Genomic DNA, 21,887 nt, shown 5'->3' on the forward strand with positions numbered 1-21,887 from the left:
GGAATAACCAGAAAAGCATGACATGGGACCTTTAAAAAAAAGCCAGATTCTTATCCACACTCCAGCTACTCTTCCAGCTCTGTTTTTTATTGTAAATGTTAGAACATCTGAACACTAATTAATGTTTCTAACCTATGTTTCAACATTTTTCGCTCGCCTGTGCATTGGGTATTCATTCGGACTATTTACATTTCTGTTCATTTCATGCTATTTAAATGTTGCCTTACGACATCTTTTTGGCTTGCAGCGTCACAACTTGACAACGTGATCAAATGCAATTAACCGATCCATACCCTTGTTTAGGTTAAGGACGTCTAAACAACAACAACTATTGCTCAGATGTAACCAAATCCAAGTAATGACATCCGAGACAACTAAAAAGATTAGTCCTAGAGAAGATTATGAGATTAGGTGATTTATAAACACCTTAACATATAGGCTAAGCGATCAACAAATCAAAGTCCGGTGCACATTAGAGACTTTAAGGTGCATGGGAACCCGAGTAAATGATGTTAGTTAGTACCTTCAATATATAATTACTAAGAGCAAAAGATCATCTCAAGTATGGATAGTTTTTCATTCCAAATCTATTTGGTAATACTCCAGGAGACGGTTTTGGAATCCCAGGACTAAACTAAACTGGATCGCCGATTAAAATCTGAGGAATAATCGTTTTATTTCTCAACGTTATACAATATCTACACATATGCACGAAAAAATACAGTGTTTTACTCAAAGCGTGGTCTCATTGTCTCAGTGTGAAGGAGTCAGTGTGTCAGTGACAGCCGCAGCTTAACGCCACCATGTCGTCGTACTGCTTCAAAACCACGTTCTCGTCGTCGTCGAAGTACAACAGGCTGATGGACTGCAGTTTGTCGGGCACACAGCAGGGGGCCTCCACCTCGTCGCTGGACAGTTTGAGGGCGTGCATGATGGAGCGCACCGTGGCGTGGTTGGTGGCTTTGAGGCTGCCCCCCAGAGGGAAGGGGCAGGATCCTTTGCAGTGGTAGGCGTTGTATCCGCGGGGAGAGATGATCCAGCCGGACCAGCCGATCTCCTCGAAGTCAACGAAGAGAGGAACTCGCTGGCAGGACTGAGAGCGGGAGTGGGGGGGGAAACCTGGAGACGCTCGCCGCCTCCTGTTGTGAGGGTCCTGGAGCTCAGGAGCCGCAGGGTGAGGCTGACCTGTAGAGAGAGGAGGGGTTATATGGGTTAGACACCCCTGATATAAAATATTACATTTTTGGCATTTTAGATATTCATAGATGAGCTGTTTTTTTTGTTTTTTTCAATTTGTATTTGATTTTAAAACAGAGCAACTGTCACATAACTAATTTGAATGTTTGACTGTCTTTAATTATTATAATTAAAATATATTTTTTTATATTTGTATACTGTACATACACACATTTCCCAAATTGGGATCAATAAAGTACTTCTTATCGTATATTTTTACCTGGAGACGCTCTCCGCCTCCTGCTGTGATGATCGTTTAACTCAGGGGCCGCAGGGTGAGGCTGACCTGTAGAGAGAGGAGGGGGCATATCGGGTTAGAAGAGCAATATTTATATAAAGTATTACATTTTTGGCATTTTAGATATTCATAGATGAGCCATTTTATTGCATTTTTTCTATTTGTATTTCATTTGAAATCAGAGCAACTGTCACAAAACTAATTTGAATGTTTGACTGTCTTGTCTTTTTGGACCCCCCAAAATTATTATATTTAAAAAAATGTTTTTAATATTTGTATATATACAAACATTTACAAGTACTTCTTATCTTAGATTTTGTAATCATTTAATAATGATCATTTTTGAGTTCCATATGTTATGACTATGCTGAACTGCTTATTAAATATCAGCTTGTCTCACACACACTCTTTCTTACCCAGGAACGACTGGTTTGACGCTCCTGTCCTCCCGTCGTCGGAGAAGAGGACGAGGTAGGCGTTGGTGTCCGTCAGCTCTCCGCTTCTCTTGGATGACGGAGACCTCGCTGACTGCATCCAGCTCCCAGAGGGCAGCGTGGTCACCACCAGGATGCCGTTATTCTCCTGGCTGTTGCGGATCCATTTTGACACCTGACATTCAGAGCACAATGGACGGGTTACACACAAAAATACTTCATAAACGTTGTATTATATTTTATTATTTAGTGTACATGTCAATGCTTTCACATTGATCTTAATTCATCTATGCATACATTCAAGGAAATCACTGGGAGATATATCTTTGTATAACTCTCTAGATAGATAAATAAATACATTTAAAGAATAACTACTCGGGCTCAGAGTACGTGAACATTTGTTTTGGGGAAACGTACCTTACCCAGTGATATGTATTATAAAATATATTTTTTAAAACTGATACATATCATCATAAAACTTCCCACTTTGATTACTTACATTAAGATATTTTTTTAGATATTACAAGTTTTCTGTATTTTACATATAAAGATGCAAATGAGAATATTTTGGTGAATTAAGGAGAAATTTGCAGTCAAATATACAACATGATATTGAAAAAAACCCTTTAATGTTTCTATTGGATGCTTTCTTTACACTTGTCTGACAGAAGTCATGTTATGGAAACAAAAGAACTCTCAGACATGATAAGTGCATTACAACATTTGTTTTGCCAGCATGGTCTCGTCTTGAACAAGAAAGGGTTTTTTACCGTTTGAGTGACATTGAAGACTTCCCATCCCTGCGTGTGCAGAGGCACCAGTCTGGAGGTGATGAGGTTTCCTCTCCATGGCTTCACTCGGCTGTCCAGAACCTCGTACAGATCCACCTGAGAGTCACAACATGGAGCTGTTACAGTAGTTCACTAAATTGTCACCTTAAAAAGCCAGTCACTGTATCTACAAAAACCTGCAGACTATGAAGCAAGATGATGGTTCTTTTTGGTCATAGTTATGATTACTCACTAAAATATTGCTCACTAAATATATATGTCACATGACTCTCTGGTGATGTTTCCATACTCATGAAATGAAATATCTACATTAAAACAGATGAAATAATGTCAGCAAAACAACTTTTACCTTGTAGAAATGAGGCCCAAATGACTTTCCGAGGTAAAACTTCTGTTTCTTTCTGAACCAACGAAACTCTGCTTTGATCATTCTCTCCTCTCTGCCCACAGAGGACAGATTGAAGAAGTGAAACCTCTCTCCAGAATTACCTGCAGGAAAAAATAGCAAACACAGCTTAAATACTGTTCTGATAAGAAATGTAGCAAAGTCCTTAATTTTAGCTGTTTAAATTCGACATTTGTCATGCGTAAACGTGCGTAAAAGCACATATGGGTCACAATTACGCACCGTTTATGCTGTTGTTACACGACTTAACTTGTTTTTCAAATACACGGAAGAACCAGGCACGTATGTCAGTTTGACTCACCTTTATCTTCAAAACTCCGCACTATATTTCCTTCCAGAATCTCCTTCTGGCTCTTGGGTCTCCCTTCGGAAACCGTCACCGCGTTAAAAAGATCCAACATGAACTGAGGCGCCTTTTTGTTCGGAGCCAAGGCCGGTCCTCGCGGTAAATCCTTCAAATGTAACAACCCATCCAGCTTTTTGCTCACCGTTTCCGTAGTATCTACCCCGTGCTCCCTCCCCGGTGCCGTCTCCCTGTCCAGAGGGAGCGCGAGGAGGGTGACGCACCTCATCCGGAGCGCGAGGAGCACCCAGAGGTGCAGAGCTCCTGCTGTCATTGTCAGAGAAAGTGAAGTGAGGTTTGCGGGACTCCGGGTGATAACGGCCACCCCGATGCCTTTGATGACCCCCCCACCCCCCCCTGTATTCAGCTTTAACACCGGGACATGATTGGTGATTGATGATGGAGCGAGGACAAGACAAAGGAAAGGTGAAAATCACCCGAGAGTCAGCCCATACAGATAAATAAACAATACATAAATGACTAATTCCTCTTTATTTGTATTTCTAGGGTAAAGAAAAAGCCATTTGTCTTATTTCACCCAACTTATAATAATTAATAAAAAACCTTTATCTGTTTATCAATTGTAATATACAGGATACAAATATGTGACAGTTTGGCACACAACATAATAAATGTATGTTTAACATCGATGCACTTTTGGGTAAATCAGCGTTATTTATTGAGCACATTTAGTTGCAAAAACACTAAATCTGCTTATATTTAAAAGTAGCTATAAACCACAAAAAGAACGAGGAATAAGAATTAGAGATTACATAATGTACAAAACAAGCAAGAAAGGTTAGATAAATATGTAATATCGGTAATTATACACGTTTAAATATATCTTCCTAATATGAAATATGAAGGACTTTAATATAGAGAAACCGGTGTTTTGTCACTGCTGCATTACAGTGTTTCATAAAACGGGGCCAGACCAAATAAAGTTGTCCCGTGTTGATGTTTTGTCATCATGTGGTTCTGCCTGTTATCAGCACGAGGCCAGTCGCGAGAGAGCAAACGAAGAGCAGAGCTGTGACGCAGATGCAGCGCGTTACTCTGCTTGTTAATGCGCACATTTACCACAAAACTACCACTTACCCCCCCCCCCCACCCCCTCCATTACTGTTTGTCAAGTGACTCAGAGTTAACACGCAGATCAGTGTTTATTCCTCCGTTAAAGATGATCTCCAATCAATCAGCTGGAACAAAAGGGATCAGATTCCCAAGATGATCACACTGATCAACAACACTAACACTATTGTTGATCAAATTACACAGGAATGATGATCCCCTCATTTAGGGGCCATTACTCAACGTTTTGTGAATTGTTCCCTTTTTCTGAGATCACTGAGCAGCCTCAATGTCAGATGAGCACAGGACATACACTCTGCAAACAGCAAGATACCAGCAGCAGCAGATGATGATTGGATTTGCTTTAAAAACTGTATTTGTATCTGTTTTTCATTTGTTTCAAGTCCTTTTTTATGTCAACACTTTGCCTTTGTTATCATGGGAACAAATAAGTACTTATATGTGATGTTATCTGCATTGTATCTGTCTTTTTATGTTAAAATATTAACCTTTCAACTTTGTTATCAGTGGGAAAATAACTACCGATATATGTGATTAAATGCGAATGACAAACAAGAGGATATGGACTGTAACAGGAGGGGAAACAGTGTGTGTGTGGGGGTGCAACAAACTAAGGAAATGAGATGCTAAGGAAGACATTCAAGCTGTAGCACATTTGAATGTTTTATTATAAAATAAAACTACATTTTGGCTTTGTGTAGTTTTGTACTATTTGTATGTATGAGCAAACTAGGGCCTTCTCTTAGCTTCACTACCACTTTTACTACTGCTTTTATTTATTTTACTGCATTGAGAGAAGCCTACAAAATGTTGTTGAACCCATTATGATGACAGTAAAGATATCCCTTCTTCTTCTGCCTGTGATGTATGGGATTTTACACGTGTGCCGTCTGTGTGTTTTTTGTATGACGTGCGACATGTGAACGTATATGAGGCAGTGTGTGTGTGTGTGTGTGTGTGTGTGTGTGTGTGTGGGGTGTGGGGTGTGGGGTGTCCTCAAATGTTTACCCTGCCCATGTGCTGATGCAGATAGACTTAAAGGGAAGCCCTCTGACGTAGATCCAGGGCTTCACCAGCAGTGGCTGAGTATTTTATAATTTTTTATTTATATACAGATGTATTTTTAATTATTTATCTAGGTTACATTTTATTATATTTTAATGTATTAAAGATGTTTATAGAAACATTTTTATTTGATTGTATTTATTGCACATTGTAACTTGAACTTAATTTAAAATCTTTTTATTACATTTTATTCTAAATATCTGCTATTGTTCTTATTGAAGGCATTGTGTGTGTACTAGTTTCTGTTAATGTTTGGTATGTTTTGTAATACAATTTGACTTGCCTTTAGGGAGGACAGCCATCAATAATCAATAACTTTATTTGTGATTTTACTGTGAAATATCAATATGTCTTCTCTGAAAACATTAGATATGAACATTTCCCCTTATGTTACTGTATAAGCAGAACTGTGTCAGTGCTTTATGAGACTCAACACTAATGGATGGATGTCTTCTGCTTTCATCTCTTCCTCAGGTTGCTCCTGTATGCATGCAGTACTCTCCACTGAACACTAGATGGAGCTGTTGGATTATGTTTGGTGAAAACAATCTGAGCTGGATCCATCTACACTCAGTACCTGATGATTAATAAATAACTATGATCATATTTAGTTAAGTGGTTTTAAATGCCATGTAATATTTAAGTGTAAGCCTCTCATAACTTTAAATGAACCTTATAATTGTGTCCATAAGCAAACCTTATGATATGATATCCTGAGCAGAGTTTGGATGAACTCATAAATACATGTTGCTTGTATTGCATTTTTCTTTAATGATGCTATATGATGTCTATACTAAAGTATATAGCATCAAAGTAAATTGAACATCCTGAATGTGGATTATAATATGACATATGAAAAATAACATATACCGCCATACATACAATGCCATTTGTAAAGATGCCGTCCTCCGACCCTTAAAATACTGGGAAAAACACATTCTGAATTCATGATAAATTGAATGTACTATTAAGAGATATAGTAAACATTTTTAAAGGTGCTTGCTAACTTTCCAAGAAGTGCATAAAAGTGTCCAATATTTCTTTGACACATCTTTGATTTCCCTCTGAAGACACATGTTAATTATCACGATTTATTTTTTGTATTTGTGGCATTGATGGAAATTTGTCCTCCAGATGTTTTAGTCCAGTCTTCTCTACATTTTCTATATCTCATTTGAGTCATTTGCAGTATTTTCCCTAAGAGTTTCTGCACAGCAGAGTTTGGATTAACTCATAAATACGTTTACGCTAAATAGCAGAAGCCAATCGTTTTATTTCAAAGTGAGGCTATGTGATGTCTCAAGTACATCATTTAAAGGAAATTAAGAATCCTGAATGTGGATTAATATATTTTTTTATGTATTGTAAAATTATTTGTTTTGTTTTTGAAGATCTAGAAAGAGCCGTCATACATACAATGCAATTTGTGAAGATGCTCTCCTCCGACCCTTAAATAGTGAGGGAAAAACACATTTTACATCATAAATTAAATGTAATATTAATACATAGCACATTTGTATTAAAAGTGCTTGCAAACTTTCCAAGAATTGCATAAAAGTGTCAAATATTTCCTTGACACATCTTTGATTTCCCTCTGAAGACACATGTTATTTATCAGGATGCCTTTTCTCTTCATGGCATAGATGGATATTTGTCTTCCAGATCTTTTAGTCCAGTCTTCTCTACATGTTCTACATCTAATTTGAGTCATCTGCAGTATTTCCTTAGAGTTTCTGCACGGCACGTTGCATGTGTTTCTGTATCGGTGCATTAGCTGTTGTCGACCCTCTCACCCGCGGCCGCCTGGCTCTACATCTGAAGAGTGTGCCCATGTGTTAATGACTTCACCTTGTGTTAAAAACACCTCGACTGAGGCAATTAGAAACACATGGAAAGCATTTGCTACAAGTGCTGGCCACTGCTGCTGCTGCGCTGTTTGAATGAATAATGAAGAGGAATACAATCGCAGCAAAAGTGGAAACACATGACGAGGGTGTCGAAAGTCAGCCCGAAGCAGCGTGAGCTTTTAGAAATGCATCTCTATCGGCTCTGACCACAAACAAGCAGGGTCAGCCGGGCTCTGAGAGCTGGTGTCGAGGTTACCGGAGCTGTTAGAGGACTGGAGGAAAGTCTGCATTGCAAGGAAATAGTGTATTTGACCTGTATATGTAGTTTAGAATAACAACTGGAAACATGCAATCATAGAGAAGGTACACTGAGATGGGAATGGTGCCAATACTCTGGTCTTAACTCAAGACATAAGAGTGACAACGTGTATTATTTATTCAATTTTGCCATTACTTATTACATCTGCTCAAATATATCGGGCTATGGAGGCAGAATGCACTTGTTACTGAAAGGCAGCAAGTGGGAATGCTAGCAGCAACTAGCTCGACGGTGCTAGCCTTAATGTGATGTATTTTTAGCTACATTTCTGAACTTTTAATAAATGGATGTATTGTATACCGAAGTGAAAATGAAAGCACAGTCATTTCAAGGTATGACTCAGCAGTGAAAGTATTTGGCTATAGTCCTAAAATGTTTCCGCCCTGTCTATGATTTTAACACTTGGTTCCTTGACATGAAAACAAATACTCAGATACGTCTTCAGATGCCTTAGACAGAAAGAACATTTCAGATATTTATTTTATTATATTATAACTTGAACTTGTACTTGTACTACAAAAAACAATCACAGACGACATATACAGTATACACAGTCGTGGTCAGAAACCTGCAATTGTTTTATATATATATATATATATTTGGATATAAACCTTATAACAATGTATTTATGATCATGTGAATATTATATTTGACTGCAAGTAGAGATTAATTGTGATTTCATTGAATGACTTTTGCTTGCAGTTGTGATGCAACACTGTGCTTTACTTCAACGATGGAGTTGCACGTCCCTACTATGCCTGCATCTCTTCGTAGTCCCTGAGCAAGTTCCTCATCTTTGCAAACTCCAGCACGGTTTTCTCGCACTGCAGAGCTGCCTCTGTGATTAAGTCTCTGAGCTTCTCGTCCTCCTCAGCCGTAGGAGTGATTCTGGTGAGAGTGATAATGAAGTCTAACAGTTCCTTCACTTGCCTCAGCATGTTGAGAGTCCCGTCCACGACTTCCCTGCTTTTTTCTGACAGTTTAGCAGTTTGCTTCAGAAGCTGCTGAAGTTCTTCCGTTTTCTTCAGTCCTATCTTTGCCTGGTTCCCCGTTGTTGTCATTAAGGAGGAGGACTTTTCCTCAAACTCCTGGGACACCGTCTTAATGTCCACCAGGAGACCCTTTAGCAGCTCAATGATTTGCATGAATTCTTTCCCCAAATCTTTAACCCTATCCCTACTGAGGATCTCTGTCGCTGCCTTGGTAGCATTTGCTGCAACAACAGTCCCCCCCCCACAGACTGCTGCTATGCCTCCTATGGTGCATAATGTCAGTTTTCCAGTAGCTGGTAAAAAAGCTGCAGCTAACCCCACAGTTAGTCCAAGTCCTCCTAAAGCTGCCCCAGCTAGTCTGGATGTGTTCATTGTGTTCTGCACGCCTTTTATATTGTTAGCTATCCCTACAAGTTCATCTGCAATGGCTTGCATTCTTGGTTTCTTTCTATCATACTGCTCAATAAATAGTATCCCAGTTTCAGAGAGTTTGATTAGCAGACCGGACAACGGAGGTGGAAGCTGTTTGGGCATTTTTAAGAATGACTCCGATCAATCTGCTTGGATAGACTTCAGTGTGTTTTGTGTTGATTGTCTTTCAGATCCTTCACAGTACCTGTAATTTGATCGGAGGTTTATTAGTTACACTTCACCAGATACACCATCTACCAGAAAACCATTTAAAAAATAATTTTCCACATATCTGGACTACTTTAAATAGAACCCAATTCAACAGAAACCCAAAGGCAAAAACAGAAGTGACATTAATGATAATATGTGTGTGTGTATGTATGTATGTATGTATGTATGTGTGTGTGTGTGTGTGTGTGTGTGTGTGTGTGTGTGTTGAGCTGTTTAAATGGGGCTACTTACACATGAAGGTTATGTCACATAGAATATTCGCTCTGTCGCTTAAGATGTTCTTGTTTCTGTCACCTTGAATCACTGAAAGATAAAATACAGAACATTTTATTTTTCATTTATTTCCTTTAAACAAGCTAACATTTAATAAATCAATAAATCTGTGGTTATGTGCCAACTAGATGACAACATCTGCAGTCTAAATAACACAAGGAGATAAGTATATTAACAAAAAAGTATTGTCTAACATAAATATTTGAGTCCTGTTCATCTAATATGATCTAAAATGTTCATTTAAAATTACATAATCTATACCGAAACAAACTTAACTTAAGCCAGTTTAATATTTAAAGAAAATGTAATTTAAACATATTTTCAAAGGATCTAATTGGCTGTTCAGGGCATTACTTTTTATTACTACAAACAAAAACAAAATCTCATCTGCATAATGTGAATGATGAATTATTCTTGAAATGAGGACTAATATTATTGCTTTTATTACTATATATTATAGTATTAAATTGACATCTATAAAAAAACAAGACGTCACTACACATTAAACTGAAGGAAATTGAGTAAGTTAGTAGAAAATTGAAACATATGAATGTATTTCATTTAAAATGACTTACATGATGGTTCATCCTCTCCGTTGTCTGTGTCTTTTCACAAAATGCAAAGTGCTCTGTCTCTTTGGTCCGAGGCTTGTTCCTGTTAAAGAGAACTTCAGTCACATGGCACTCTCGTCAAACATTCAAGCATTCATCCGTCCTTCAAACGCACTTTAAATATTAAAGAGAAAGTAAACATTGGGGTTGCTATCTGTCAGTCAGGTTTGTTTACCTGAAGGAAATCCATATCTGAGAAAACTAAACTGAAAGTAATATCAGATTGTGAACTAAAATGAAAAAAAACCTAACATTTGCATGAAGTACACTTTGTAAGTTTAGCATAACGACTGGAATGGGGCCAATACTCTCTTTTTAACTCAAGACATAAGAGTGACAGCGTGTATTATTTATTACATTTTGCCATTTCTTATCTACATTACATCTGCTCAAATATATCGGGCTATGGAGGCAGAATGCAATTGTTACTGAAAGGCAGCAAGTGGGAATGCTAGCAGCAACTAGCTCTATTGTGCTAGCATTCATGTGATGTATTCTTAGCTATCTTAGTCATTGAATGTATTGTTTACCGAAGTGAAAATGAAAGGACAGTAATTTCCAGGTATGACTAAGTAAGCAGTGAAAGTATTTGGCAATAATCCTAAAATGTTGCCGCCCTGTTTAAGTCTTGATCACAGCTAACAAAGCATAATGTATCAGTGGATTGGTCAGTTCATTCATATCCAAAAAGCAGTATATTGAAAAAGGTTGGTGGTAAAAACATTCTTCAGAGATTTTAACACTTGGTTCCTTCACATGAAATCTCTGAATCTTGACAAAATGAACTCAAAACAGTATTCAAGAAGTCTTTAAATGATTGATCAGTAATCTAAACTATAAACCCATTAGGACAATGTTTACTAAGGTAATAGGTCAAAGAAGTCCTTTCATAGACTTCTATACGATATCACTGTATAAGTGTCGCCTCCATCCGGACTACTAGAGAGAAAGGCACTTCCACTTTGTCTTCACTTTTCAGACCTGGAGTTTGTCCTTGCTCTGGTTGAGAGTGTGGTCTTTACTTTTTGAACACCACGTACAAACCTGTCTGTAAAATATGTAGAATACAGCGTCAACTATCTCTCCTGCCTGTGCTCAGCCTGCAATGCAATACGTCTTCAGATGCTTTAGACAGAAAGAACATTTCAGATATTTATTTTAACATATTATTACTTCAACTTGTACTTATTACACTCACAAAAAACAATCACAGATGACATATACAGTAAACACAGTCGTGGTTACGAACATGTAATGGTTTATATAAATAAAAAAACCTTAACAATCCAAAAAATATAAAAATGCAATTTGACTCCAAGTATTTGTATTCCTACATTCGGATATAAACCTTTTAACAGTGTATTTATGATCATGGTAGTATTATATTTGAGTGCAAATTGAGATTAATTGTCATTTCATTGAAGGACTTTTCCTTGCAGTTGTGGTGCAGCACTGTGTTTTACTTCAACGATGGAGGTGCACGTTCAGGGTCGTCCCTGGTCAATTTGTGGCTCCATGCAAAGTTATATGATGAGGCCCTCTGTGTCGTGAGCGTTGACGGGGGGGTGCTAGTGGAGCCTCGCAGCGGCGAAGCTGTGGCGCGCTTACAGTGTAGGTGCGCCGTATTTGCACTTCAGATGAGGCGCCCTCCGCAAAATGAAGCACCCTCCCCAAGATGAGGCCCCCTCCGCGAGGTAAGGCCCCACACAGTCTGCGTGATCTGCCTGTAGCACGTTCCTACTATGCCTGCATCTCCTCGTAGTCCCTGAGCGTGTTCCTCATCTCTGCAAACTCCAGCACGGTGTTCTTGCACAGCAGAGCTGCCTCTGTGATGAAGTCTCTGAGCTTCGCGTCCTCCTCAGCCGTAAGAGTGATTCTGGTGAGAGTGATAATGAAGTCTAACAGTTTCTTCACTTGCCTCAGCATGTTGAGAGTCCCGTCCATGACTTACCTGCTTTTCTCTGACAGTGTAGCCGTTTGCCTCAGAAGCTGCTGAAGGTCTTCCGTTTTCTTCAGTCCTATCTTTGCCTGGTTCCCCGTTGTGGTCCTTAAGGAGGAGGACTTTTCCTCCAACTCCTCAGACACCGTCTTAATGTCCACCAGGAGACCCTTTTGCACCTCAATGATTTGCATGAATTCTTTCCCCAAATCTTTAACCGTATCCCTACTGCTCTTCTCTGTCATGGCCTTGGTAGCATTTGCTGTACCAACAAACCACCCCCCACAGCCTGTTACTATGCTTCCTGCGAGGCATAATGCCAGTTTTCCAGGAACAGGTAGAAAAGGTAGAGCTAACCCCACGCCCACGGTTACTACTCCAAGTCCTCCTAAAGCTGCCCCATGTAGTATGGTTGTCTTGGTTGTGTCCTGCACAACTTTGAAATTGTTAGATATCCATACAAGTTCATCTGCAATGGCTTGCATTCTTGTTTTCTTACCTTCATACTCCTCAACTAATAGTCTCCCAGTTTCAGAGAGTTTGATTAGCAGACCGGACAACTGGGGTGGAAGCTGTCCGGGCATTTTTTAGAATGACTCCGACCAATTCAATCTGCTTGGATGTGTCTTTTTAAAGCTGATTTATGTGGCCTACAGGTGATAGACTTCAATATTTAGTGGGTGTTTTGTGTTGATTGTCGTTCAGATCCTTCACAGTACCTGTAATTATATAGGAGGTTTATTAGTTACAATTTCATCAAGATACAACATCTACCAGAAAACCATTTAAAAAAATTGTTTTACTACATATCTGGACTCCTTTAAATAAAACCCAATTCAACAGCGACCCAAAGGCGAAAACAGAAGTGACATCAATGATAATGTGTGTGTGTGTGTGTGTGTGTGTGTGTGTGTGTGTGTGTGTGTGTGTGTGTGTGTGTGTGTGTGTGTGTGTGTGTGTGTTGAGCTGTTTAAATGGGGCTACTTACACATGAAGGTTATGTCACATAGGATATTCACTGTCGCTTTAGAAGTTCTTCTTTCTGTCACCTTGAATCACTGAAAGATAAAATACAGAACATTTCATTATCCATTTGTTTCCTTTAGACACGCTAACATTTATCAATTATTCTGTGGCTATGTGCTAACTAGCAGTAAATATTGCCTTTTTGTCTTTTGAGGTTAAAAGTAGACGTCTTCAGCGCAGTACGCGGTCGTTTCTGTGGCAGAAATTGAAATAACATAAGGAGATAAGTAAATTAACAAAAGAGTCGTTTACAATATGATCATGCAATCTTAAACATAACATTTTAACTTAACATCACATAATATATAAAACAAACGTAACTTCAGCCAGTTTCATATTTTAAGAAAATGTAATTTAATCATATTTTCAAAGGATTTAATCGGCTGTTCAGGGCATTACTTTTTATTATTACTATATATTATAGTATTAAATTGACATCTATAAAAAAACAAGACGTCACTACACATTAAACTGAAGGAAATTGAGTAAGTTAGTAGAAAATTGAAACATATGAATGTATTTCATTTAAAATGACTTACATGATGGTTCATCCTCTCCGTTGTCTGTGTCTTTTCACAAAATGCAAAGTGCTCTGTCTCTTTGGTCCGATGCTTGTTCCTGTTAAAGAGAACTTCAGTCACATGGGACTCTCGTCAAACATTCCAGCATTCATCTGTCATTCAAACGCACTTTAAATATTAAAGAGAAAGTAAACATTGGGGTTGCTATCTGTCAGTCAGGTTTGTTTACCTGAAGGAAATCCATATCTGAGAAAACTAAACCGAAATTGATATCAGAGCCTGAACTTATAAGTGAAACTAAAATGAAAAACAATTTTTTTTAGCATGAAGTCAATTAAAAACCTTTATTTATCCAGGTGAAATCCCATTGAGATCAATGATCTCTTTTTCAAGGGAGACCTGCAGAAGTACACTTTGCATAGATACAAATTCAACTCATAAACACTGACTTCTATAGGCGCGTTCACACCGCAGTACTTTTCCCAATTTAGTTCTGATATAGTTCCGAAATGTCGCGTTCACACCAAAAAAATCCGGAACTAAAATGAGTTCATGAGAACCTTTTTACCCCCATGCTAGAGAGCAGGGACTTTCGTGGGAGAAAAAGGTTCCTATTTCTGATTGGCTGGGCGGATTGCAAACCACGCCCCGTAAAACTCCCAAAAAGTAGCTGCTGGGAGTCCCAGTTCCCAGTCCCAGTACTTAGTTCATGAGAACTAAAGAGTTCTCATGAACTAAGTTCTGATGAACCTTTGTGGGAAAAGTACTGCTGTGTGAAAGCGCCTTATGAGATATTGAAGATGTGTTGTTTTAGAACTTTTTCAACTTTTAATATCAAGTATTACTGAGCAACACATGCATACAGTACATGAAAAACACGAGACACATAACAGATACAAAGCTCTACATTAGTCTATAAGATTGAAACATGTTTCATTTCCAGTCTAAATGACCCTCAAAAGTGAAAAGTTTTGATCATTTTGATACCTTTTCTCATCTACTGGGTTTATTGTACTATATGCTCCACAATTAGACAATGGATCTTGAAATGCAAAGCCTCAAGTCTCCATTGTTCTGGATTATTGGTACAACGAAGCCTCAAGGGTGCTTGGATAATTAAACATCGGTCAAACAAGAAATCTTTCCTCTTTTAGTGATTATTATTTCTAGTTATGGCGAGTGCAATTACAACAGAACCACACAGATAGATTTTGTAGAGGCACATCATCAAGAAAGGTTTTTCCCATCACGTGTCCAGGAACAACATCATCATCATCATCACATGCTGCAAAGCTTTTGTTGCAACCTGCCCAAACCAGAAAAGCCAGAACTCAAAAAAAGTCTGAGTACATCATCATCATCATCATCGTGATCTTTCTGCACATAGCTCTGTGTTTCAGATCAGTAAGAGCTGCTAGGTGGCTTATTACAAAGGTGTGTGTTTAGGGAAATGTTCCTCTGATTTTATTAAAGGTCCCCTATTATCCTGTTCTTCATCAATATATCACAGGTCTCAGATATATACAGAGCCTGTCTCTGATTGGCTGAAACACCAAACAGATCATTGCAGCATCCCATAATCCCCTCTGTTTCAGCCCTGTTTCCAAAGTGCTGATTCTCTGTCTGTTACTTTAGATGAAAATAAGGAGCCCCTCCCCACGCCCCTCTGAGGGAGATTTGGTTACAAAGAACACAATGGTGCTCTAGGAGGAGATTCAGGTGATAAGGTGGGGGGGGGGGGGGGGTTACCTTGGTTGGTGATTGGCTGATGGTTACACAAGCCAAAACATCGTTATGACATCACAAAGTGGCCAAAATCTGATCAGCTCATTTTCAGACAGGTTTTTATATAAATGGATCAGGACAAAAAGAGAGAGAATCTTTGTTCCTGAAACTTTCAGAGTCTCTTTCCACAGAGGGGACACATGTTGATGAAGAAGAGACATGAAGAAGAGGGGACACATGTTGATGTAGAAGAGACATGAAGAAGAGGGGACACATGTTGATGTAGAAGAGACATGAAGAAGAGGGGACACATGTTGATGTAGAAGAGACATAAGGAAGAGGGGACACATGTTGATGTAGAAGAGACGTGAAGAAGAGGGGACACATGTTGATGTAGAAGAGACATGAAGAAGAGGGGACACATGTTATGTAGAAGAGACATGAAGAAGAGGGGACACATGTTGATGTAGAAGAGACATGAAGAAGAGGGGACACATGTTGATGTAGAAGAGACATGAAGAAGAGGGGACACATGTTGATGTAGAAGAGACATGAAGAAGAGGGGACACATGTTGATGTAGAAGAGACGTGAAGAAGAGGGGACACATGTTGATGTAGAAGAGACATGAAGAAGAGGGGACACATGTTGATGTAGAAGAGACATGAAGAAGAGGGGACACATGTTGATGTAGAAGAGACATGAAGAAGAGGGGACACATGTTGATGTAGAAGAGACATGAAGAAGAGGGGACACATGTTGATGAAGAAGAGACATGAAGAAGAGGGGACACATGTTGATGAAGAAGAGACATGAAGAAGAGGGGACACATGTTGATGTAGAAGAGACATGAAGAAGAGGGGACACATGTTGAGAAGAGACATGAAGAAGAGGGGACACATGTTGATGTAGAAGAGACATGAAGAAGAGGGGACACATGTTGATGTAGAAGAGACATGAAGAAGAGGGGACACATGTTGATGTAGAAGAGACATGAAGAAGAGGGGACACATGTTGAGAAGAGACATGAAGAAGAGGGGACACATGTTGATGTAGAAGAGACATGAAGAAGAGAGGACACATGTTGATGTAGAAGAGACATGAAGAAGAGGGGACACATGTTGATGTAGAAGAGACATGAAGAAGAGGGGACACATGTTGAGAAGAGACATGAAGAAGAGGGGACACATGTTGATGTAGAAGAGACATGAAGAAGAGGGGACACATGTTGATGTAGAAGAGACATGAAGAAGAGGGGACACATGTTGATGTAGAAGAGACATGAAGAAGAGGGGACACATGTTGATGTAGAAGAGACATGAAGAAGAGGGGACACATGTTGAGAAGAGACATGAAGAAGAGGGGACACATGTTGATGTAGAAGAGACATGAAGAAGAGGGGACACATGTTGATGTAGAAGAGACATGAAGAAGAGGGGACACATGTTGATGTAGAAGAGACATGAAGAAGAGGGGACACATGTTGATGTAGAAGAGACATGAAGAAGAGGGGACACATGTTGATGTAGAAGAGACATGGAGAAGAGGTGACACATGTTGATGTAGAAGAGACATGAAGAAGAGGGGACACATGTTGATGTAGAAAAGACATGAAGAAGAGGGGATACATGTTGATGTAGAAGAGACATGAAGAAGAGGGGACACATGTTGATGTAGAAGAGACATGAAGAAGAGGGGACACATGTTGATGTCGAAGAGACATGAAGAAGAGGGGATACATGTTGATGTAGAAGAGACATGAAGAAGAGGATTTTGCATAATAGGTGACCTTTAATAATGTTAATGCTCAGTCTCTTAATCTAGTTGTATTCAAACACTAGTCTAGTCTACCATACGGCAGGGCCCAGGAGGTGGACTGGGACCTCTCCAAGTAGCAGTCCACACACACAGGGTGTTTCTCAATGTCGAGTAAAGCTGCTCCAGAGCCACTATTTCAAGCATACTACGGCATCGAGTGCCGCCGAAGTACTGTTCCAATGCCCAGCATACTTGGAATTATACCGAGCCCGGCGTACTTCGTAGCGAGAAATTTCGAGGCTGCACATGTGTAGGTCTTAAAATGCTTTGCGCATGGACCAATTTCCCCAAATCGGTGGCAGAAAATGTAAGGCGGGGCCTCTCATGTGACGCACACCTGCACACTTCCACTCTTCGTTTTCCGAATGCCAGAAAGTATTCTTGCCTCGCTTCTGAAGCAAGTGACTCGGAAGACATGTGCAAGCAAGCTCGACATTGAGAAACACCCCATATTTAGGTCTGGTCGGGGACTTGAGCCGGCGACCCTGCGGCTCACAGTCCAAGCCCCTACTGACTGAGTGCACATTTGAGCACACAGCCCAAAAATGTGACTTCCTAACTTGGTATTTCTGCCAAATTTGTTTAGGCAAATTACCAGATTAACACGCATTGTAGACAATATTATCAGTGTACTTTGTCCAGTATGAGGGCACATTTGCATTTTCCTAAAATGTGTATATTTGGTTTCACATCTATCGATATAGAGAATGAGAAAAAAAACCTTGGGTGTTTCCAAATATGTAACTTCTTTGTCTGCCTTTTTATCCTAACCCTTTCCCTCCTTTACTCCCTTTAAGGTCAATCTTGACATAGCTTCTCTTAAATCTCTGCTTCATAAAACAGTCAGAATATAGTGAAGTACATTTTAAAGTAGGGCGGGCTGAGAATAAGTGTTCACACTGAAAAAGGACTAATGAGAGAAATGAAATACTTTGATAGGGGATGACAGAAAAGAGAGAGTGAAAAGGAAAGAAACGACAGAGCGAGACAGAAAAGTGAAGATTTAGACTGAGGCAGCGAGGTTTCACTAAGCCTTCATGGCCATATTTGAGACAGGAGTATTACATTAATGCTCACTGGAGCCATTACGATCACTAGAGGATATCCTCATCAGCTCCAATAGAGCTCATGAGACTATTTGCTGCTCAGGTGAAGACTAAAGGACTCCCTGCTTCGTCTTTCCATACATTAAGAATTGGCTTCCCTTTTACTATATCATATTTGAATGGTAAAAGGATGTCCACAATGTTTAACTGTGTGCTAATGCATACTTTGTGTTCAAGCATGCATCATTATGTGTGTGCATGATAACTGTCTACACAGAAGAGTGCAAGACTATAAGGCCACTGAAAAAAATAAATATATATATATATTATTCAAATAAAACCGACTACTTTGAAGTAAAAAGTTTAGGTGATCTCAACCTTTAAATCGAAAAATCGAGCTAAAGCTAGAGAGTGATTAGCCTAGCTTAACACAAGGACTAAAAGAAGCAGGAAACAGCTAATTTGTCTCTTTCTGAAGTGTAAGAATACATTTAACAGTAAGTTTTAAGGCTAATGTATTAAACCCCCTGTCATTTGATTGTTTAATTTGTACTAACATGTAGAATTAAGTAGAGAAAATAGCTATTATCCCGTTTCCAGTCTTTATGCTAGGCTATATGCTAGGCTAAGCTAATCGCTCCTTGTGGCTCTTGTTCAGTATTTAGAGTACACTTAAATCTTGTATAAAAAGTGCAGTGAAAAAAAGTATGTCCTAAAATGTTAAACCACAAGATGAATTTGGGACATTCCACAAAAATACGGACGATAGTTGATAACATCTCGTTCCGTTTTCATTTATTTCTTTTACATTTTTTAAGCGAGAGTCTGAATTCCATCCATCATCTCATTCAAGCTTTTATTTTGAGAAACTGAAAGATCATTTAGTTTTGGCTCTCGCTCCGGACGCAGTGGTATTGAATGTGGCTTTGGACCAGTTATTATTTTTTCTTTCAGATCCCATTTCCCCCCCGACCTCACCTTTCTGTCATTAACTCAGCCAGACGCTACTTCATCAAGCAAATTGTTGCGGTTTAGATGATATTCCTGATCACTGCAACTTACTCTGGGTTCATTTTGTCCAATATGTGCAGTAGAAATGGCCTTTATAACATTCACCTGTTCCTAATTATGCTGTTTGTTATCATGGTCGGCCACCTGCATGGTCTCTGTATGTGTGTGTGTGTGTGTGTGTGTGTGTGTGTGTGTGTGTGTGTGTGTGTGTGTGTGTGTGTGTGTGTGTGTGTGTGTGTGTGTGTGTGTGTGAGGGTTTGCTTGTAGGACTACATTCATATTTGATTGCATAAGTGTGTCTAGCTAGTTATGAGAGTGTGTGTGTGTGTGTGTGTGTGTGTGTGTGTGTGTGTGTGTGTGTGTGTGTGTGTGTGTGTGTGTATGTGTGTGTGTGTGTGTGTGTGTGCGTGTCTGTTAAAGAGGCCCTTGAGTTCTTTATGTGTTGTGTTTTGTCTCCATTTCTGTTGCTAAGCTGAGTTTCATTTCTTTCAAGAACCTAATATTTGGATAATGAGGTTTGAATCCAAGCAGGTGTCTTTTTAGCTCTCTTCTTCCTCTGTCTCCAAACTTGAAATACTTCTTGTTTGTCAGAAGAAACCCACCAAAACAACAAAATAACAAGGGTGTTGACAACTGTAGATAGTCCAATGCCAGTATGTTCAGTCAGCTTGGTGCCAGTGATGGAGGAATGGAGGCCAACAATAACTACATCGCTGGAAGAAGGGTGAAAGGAAGGAGTGAGGGTGTAGTTGAAGGGCAGAATAAAGTGGTTAAAGCCTGGCAGGACTATCAGTGTCCAAACACTTTTATTTTCACAACAGCAACAGATTGTACACATGGAGCCAGAGAGAAATGAATCCCTAAGGAAATGCTAAGTCTGTAAGTATTTCTGAAACTGAAGGTAAGACAGTAAAAAGTCATTTGCATTTAAATCAGTCTGCTATACCACTTTACAATCTGACAGTTTCCTATTTCAAACTACACCAAGGCCATCATTTAAATAATTTTTCCTTGGCCAGTGCTTCATCATGCCACTTACGCAAGTTTCATTAATATCAAGCCATACACTATGATGACAAATAGCTTAAAAAATAACACACTAGCAAAGTTAATTACCACTCAGTTCCCCTCCTTAGCGCTTACATGTCTTTTAGTGTCATTGTTTTGGTTCTTGGGCCAAAAAACTCAGCTCCCAACAACCCAGTTTTGGAGCAACGAGCATTGTATTCAGTTAAAAAAACTAATAATCCCACTGCTGGCAAACATATTAGAGCCAACACACGCAAAATGAGAATTCATATTGGGTTTGTCTCTCAAGCGTACAGAAACCTGACACTAAATTAACGCTAACGTTGCTACATGACTGCTGAATGCATGAATAGTCAACAGTTCGGCTCGCAATACAAGTTTTATAAGCTAACAATAACTCAATGTGGTGTTTTCAGCATTTACCAATACCCATGTGCCCCAAAACATAAATAAATGCATCATTAAATGGGATTAATCATCATTTTTCAGTGAGAAGGATAAGGACGTTTAACCGATGAATTGATCGAGTGTTGAAGGGACGGTTAGCAGCAGGGACATTTCTGCACTACTTTCTCTTTTTTAGTTTGTGCCAACATCCTTTGGCTCCTGCAGCTCGACTGATGCAGATTAACTTTGACTCGCCAAATTTACTGAAGTAGCCCAGTTGTTGTAGCTTGGCTCCAGTGGCTCCAGGGAACCAGTCAAGTGAAGTAGCAAATGTTTGTTGATGCTATATGTGCTGCACCACTGTGTGCACATACTTAAATATTATGTGCATGCTTATATATATGTGTGTGTGTGTGTCCAAAGTTTCCAGATGAAAAGAGTTTTTCTGTTATTTAAATTGGCTCATACCTCCAGCCCATTATTACTGAGGTCTGCTATCTCCACCACACATCTCCTGTTCCATTTTCATGTTCTTTATTTGCATAAACTGGTCAATGGCTTGGAAAATCGTTGATCACAAATGGTGCGAGGAAAACCTGGAGCTTTGCCTATCTGCTCCAATTTGTTCTTTCCATTTTATTCACCGCAAAGCTGCAGTATCTGAGACTTCAGTCGGAGGAAAAACACTGGAAAAAAGACACTCTGTTTCTGTCCAAACACGGCCCCAAAAAACCCCCACTCCGGACCAAACCCTGGGGCTGGGATACGCTGCAGATTACAAAAAACACATCACAGTACAGAGGGTTTTCAGTCATACTGTAATCTAGCGTCAGTCTGCTAACGTGGACACTGGGATAAACCTCACACTGGAAAATAACAGGTGTATTTTACTGCATTCATTCATGATGTTTGATCTATTCAAGCTGTCCCAGATCTAAGGAATCTAACAGATAAACATTAAGGAAGCACTTCCATCGTTTATCCATGTTTTCCGTGCTTTTCCTGCTAATGCATGTCAAATAATTGTTTTTGCATATTCCAGCTTTCCAACTCTTTCCAATCTATGACATTAGGGGGGATTGCTTCACTCACTTGTAC

The 21,887-nt window shown here is 39.3% G+C and overlaps 2 protein-coding genes across 5 annotated transcripts; both read right to left on the reverse strand.

Annotated features, from left to right (window-relative positions):
• Positions 1-669: 669 nt before the first annotated feature.
• LOC117484615 (bone morphogenetic protein 2-like) lies at positions 670-3,722 on the reverse strand. Its single transcript, XM_034133052.1, has 6 exons — positions 3,407-3,722; positions 3,049-3,188; positions 2,679-2,795; positions 1,891-2,083; positions 1,457-1,522; positions 670-1,185 (listed from the first exon to the last, which is right to left on the reverse strand). Exons 1-6 carry the CDS (start codon positions 3,720-3,722, stop codon positions 776-778), a joined length of 1,242 nt encoding a protein of 413 aa, XP_033988943.1. The 3' UTR covers positions 670-775.
• Positions 3,723-8,233: 4,511 nt separating this feature from the next.
• LOC117483978 lies at positions 8,234-13,292 on the reverse strand. Of its 4 annotated transcripts, XR_004556063.1 has the most exons (5): positions 13,217-13,292; positions 12,241-12,947; positions 10,254-10,332; positions 9,637-9,708; positions 8,234-9,379 (listed from the first exon to the last, which is right to left on the reverse strand). XR_004556063.1 is itself a non-coding variant. In XM_034132383.1 (4 exons), the coding sequence occupies exons 2-4, from the start codon at positions 12,810-12,812 to the stop codon at positions 8,524-8,526; spliced, it is 708 nt and encodes a 235-aa protein (XP_033988274.1). In that variant the 5' UTR covers positions 12,813-12,947; positions 13,217-13,292; the 3' UTR covers positions 8,234-8,523. The 4 variants fall into 4 exon arrangements, 3 of the variants coding, with proteins under 3 accessions (XP_033988274.1, XP_033988257.1, XP_033988264.1); XM_034132383.1 differs by lacking the exons at positions 9,637-9,708; positions 10,254-10,332 and adding an exon at positions 12,036-12,165 and having other exon boundaries at positions 8,234-8,529; XM_034132373.1 differs by lacking the exons at positions 8,234-9,379; positions 9,637-9,708; positions 10,254-10,332 and adding an exon at positions 10,341-12,165.
• Positions 13,293-21,887: the final 8,595 nt, after the last annotated feature.

Source organism: Trematomus bernacchii, unplaced genomic scaffold (genome assembly GCF_902827165.1).
Source record: "Trematomus bernacchii unplaced genomic scaffold, fTreBer1.1, whole genome shotgun sequence".
Lineage (NCBI taxonomy): Eukaryota > Metazoa > Chordata > Actinopteri > Perciformes > Nototheniidae > Trematomus > Trematomus bernacchii.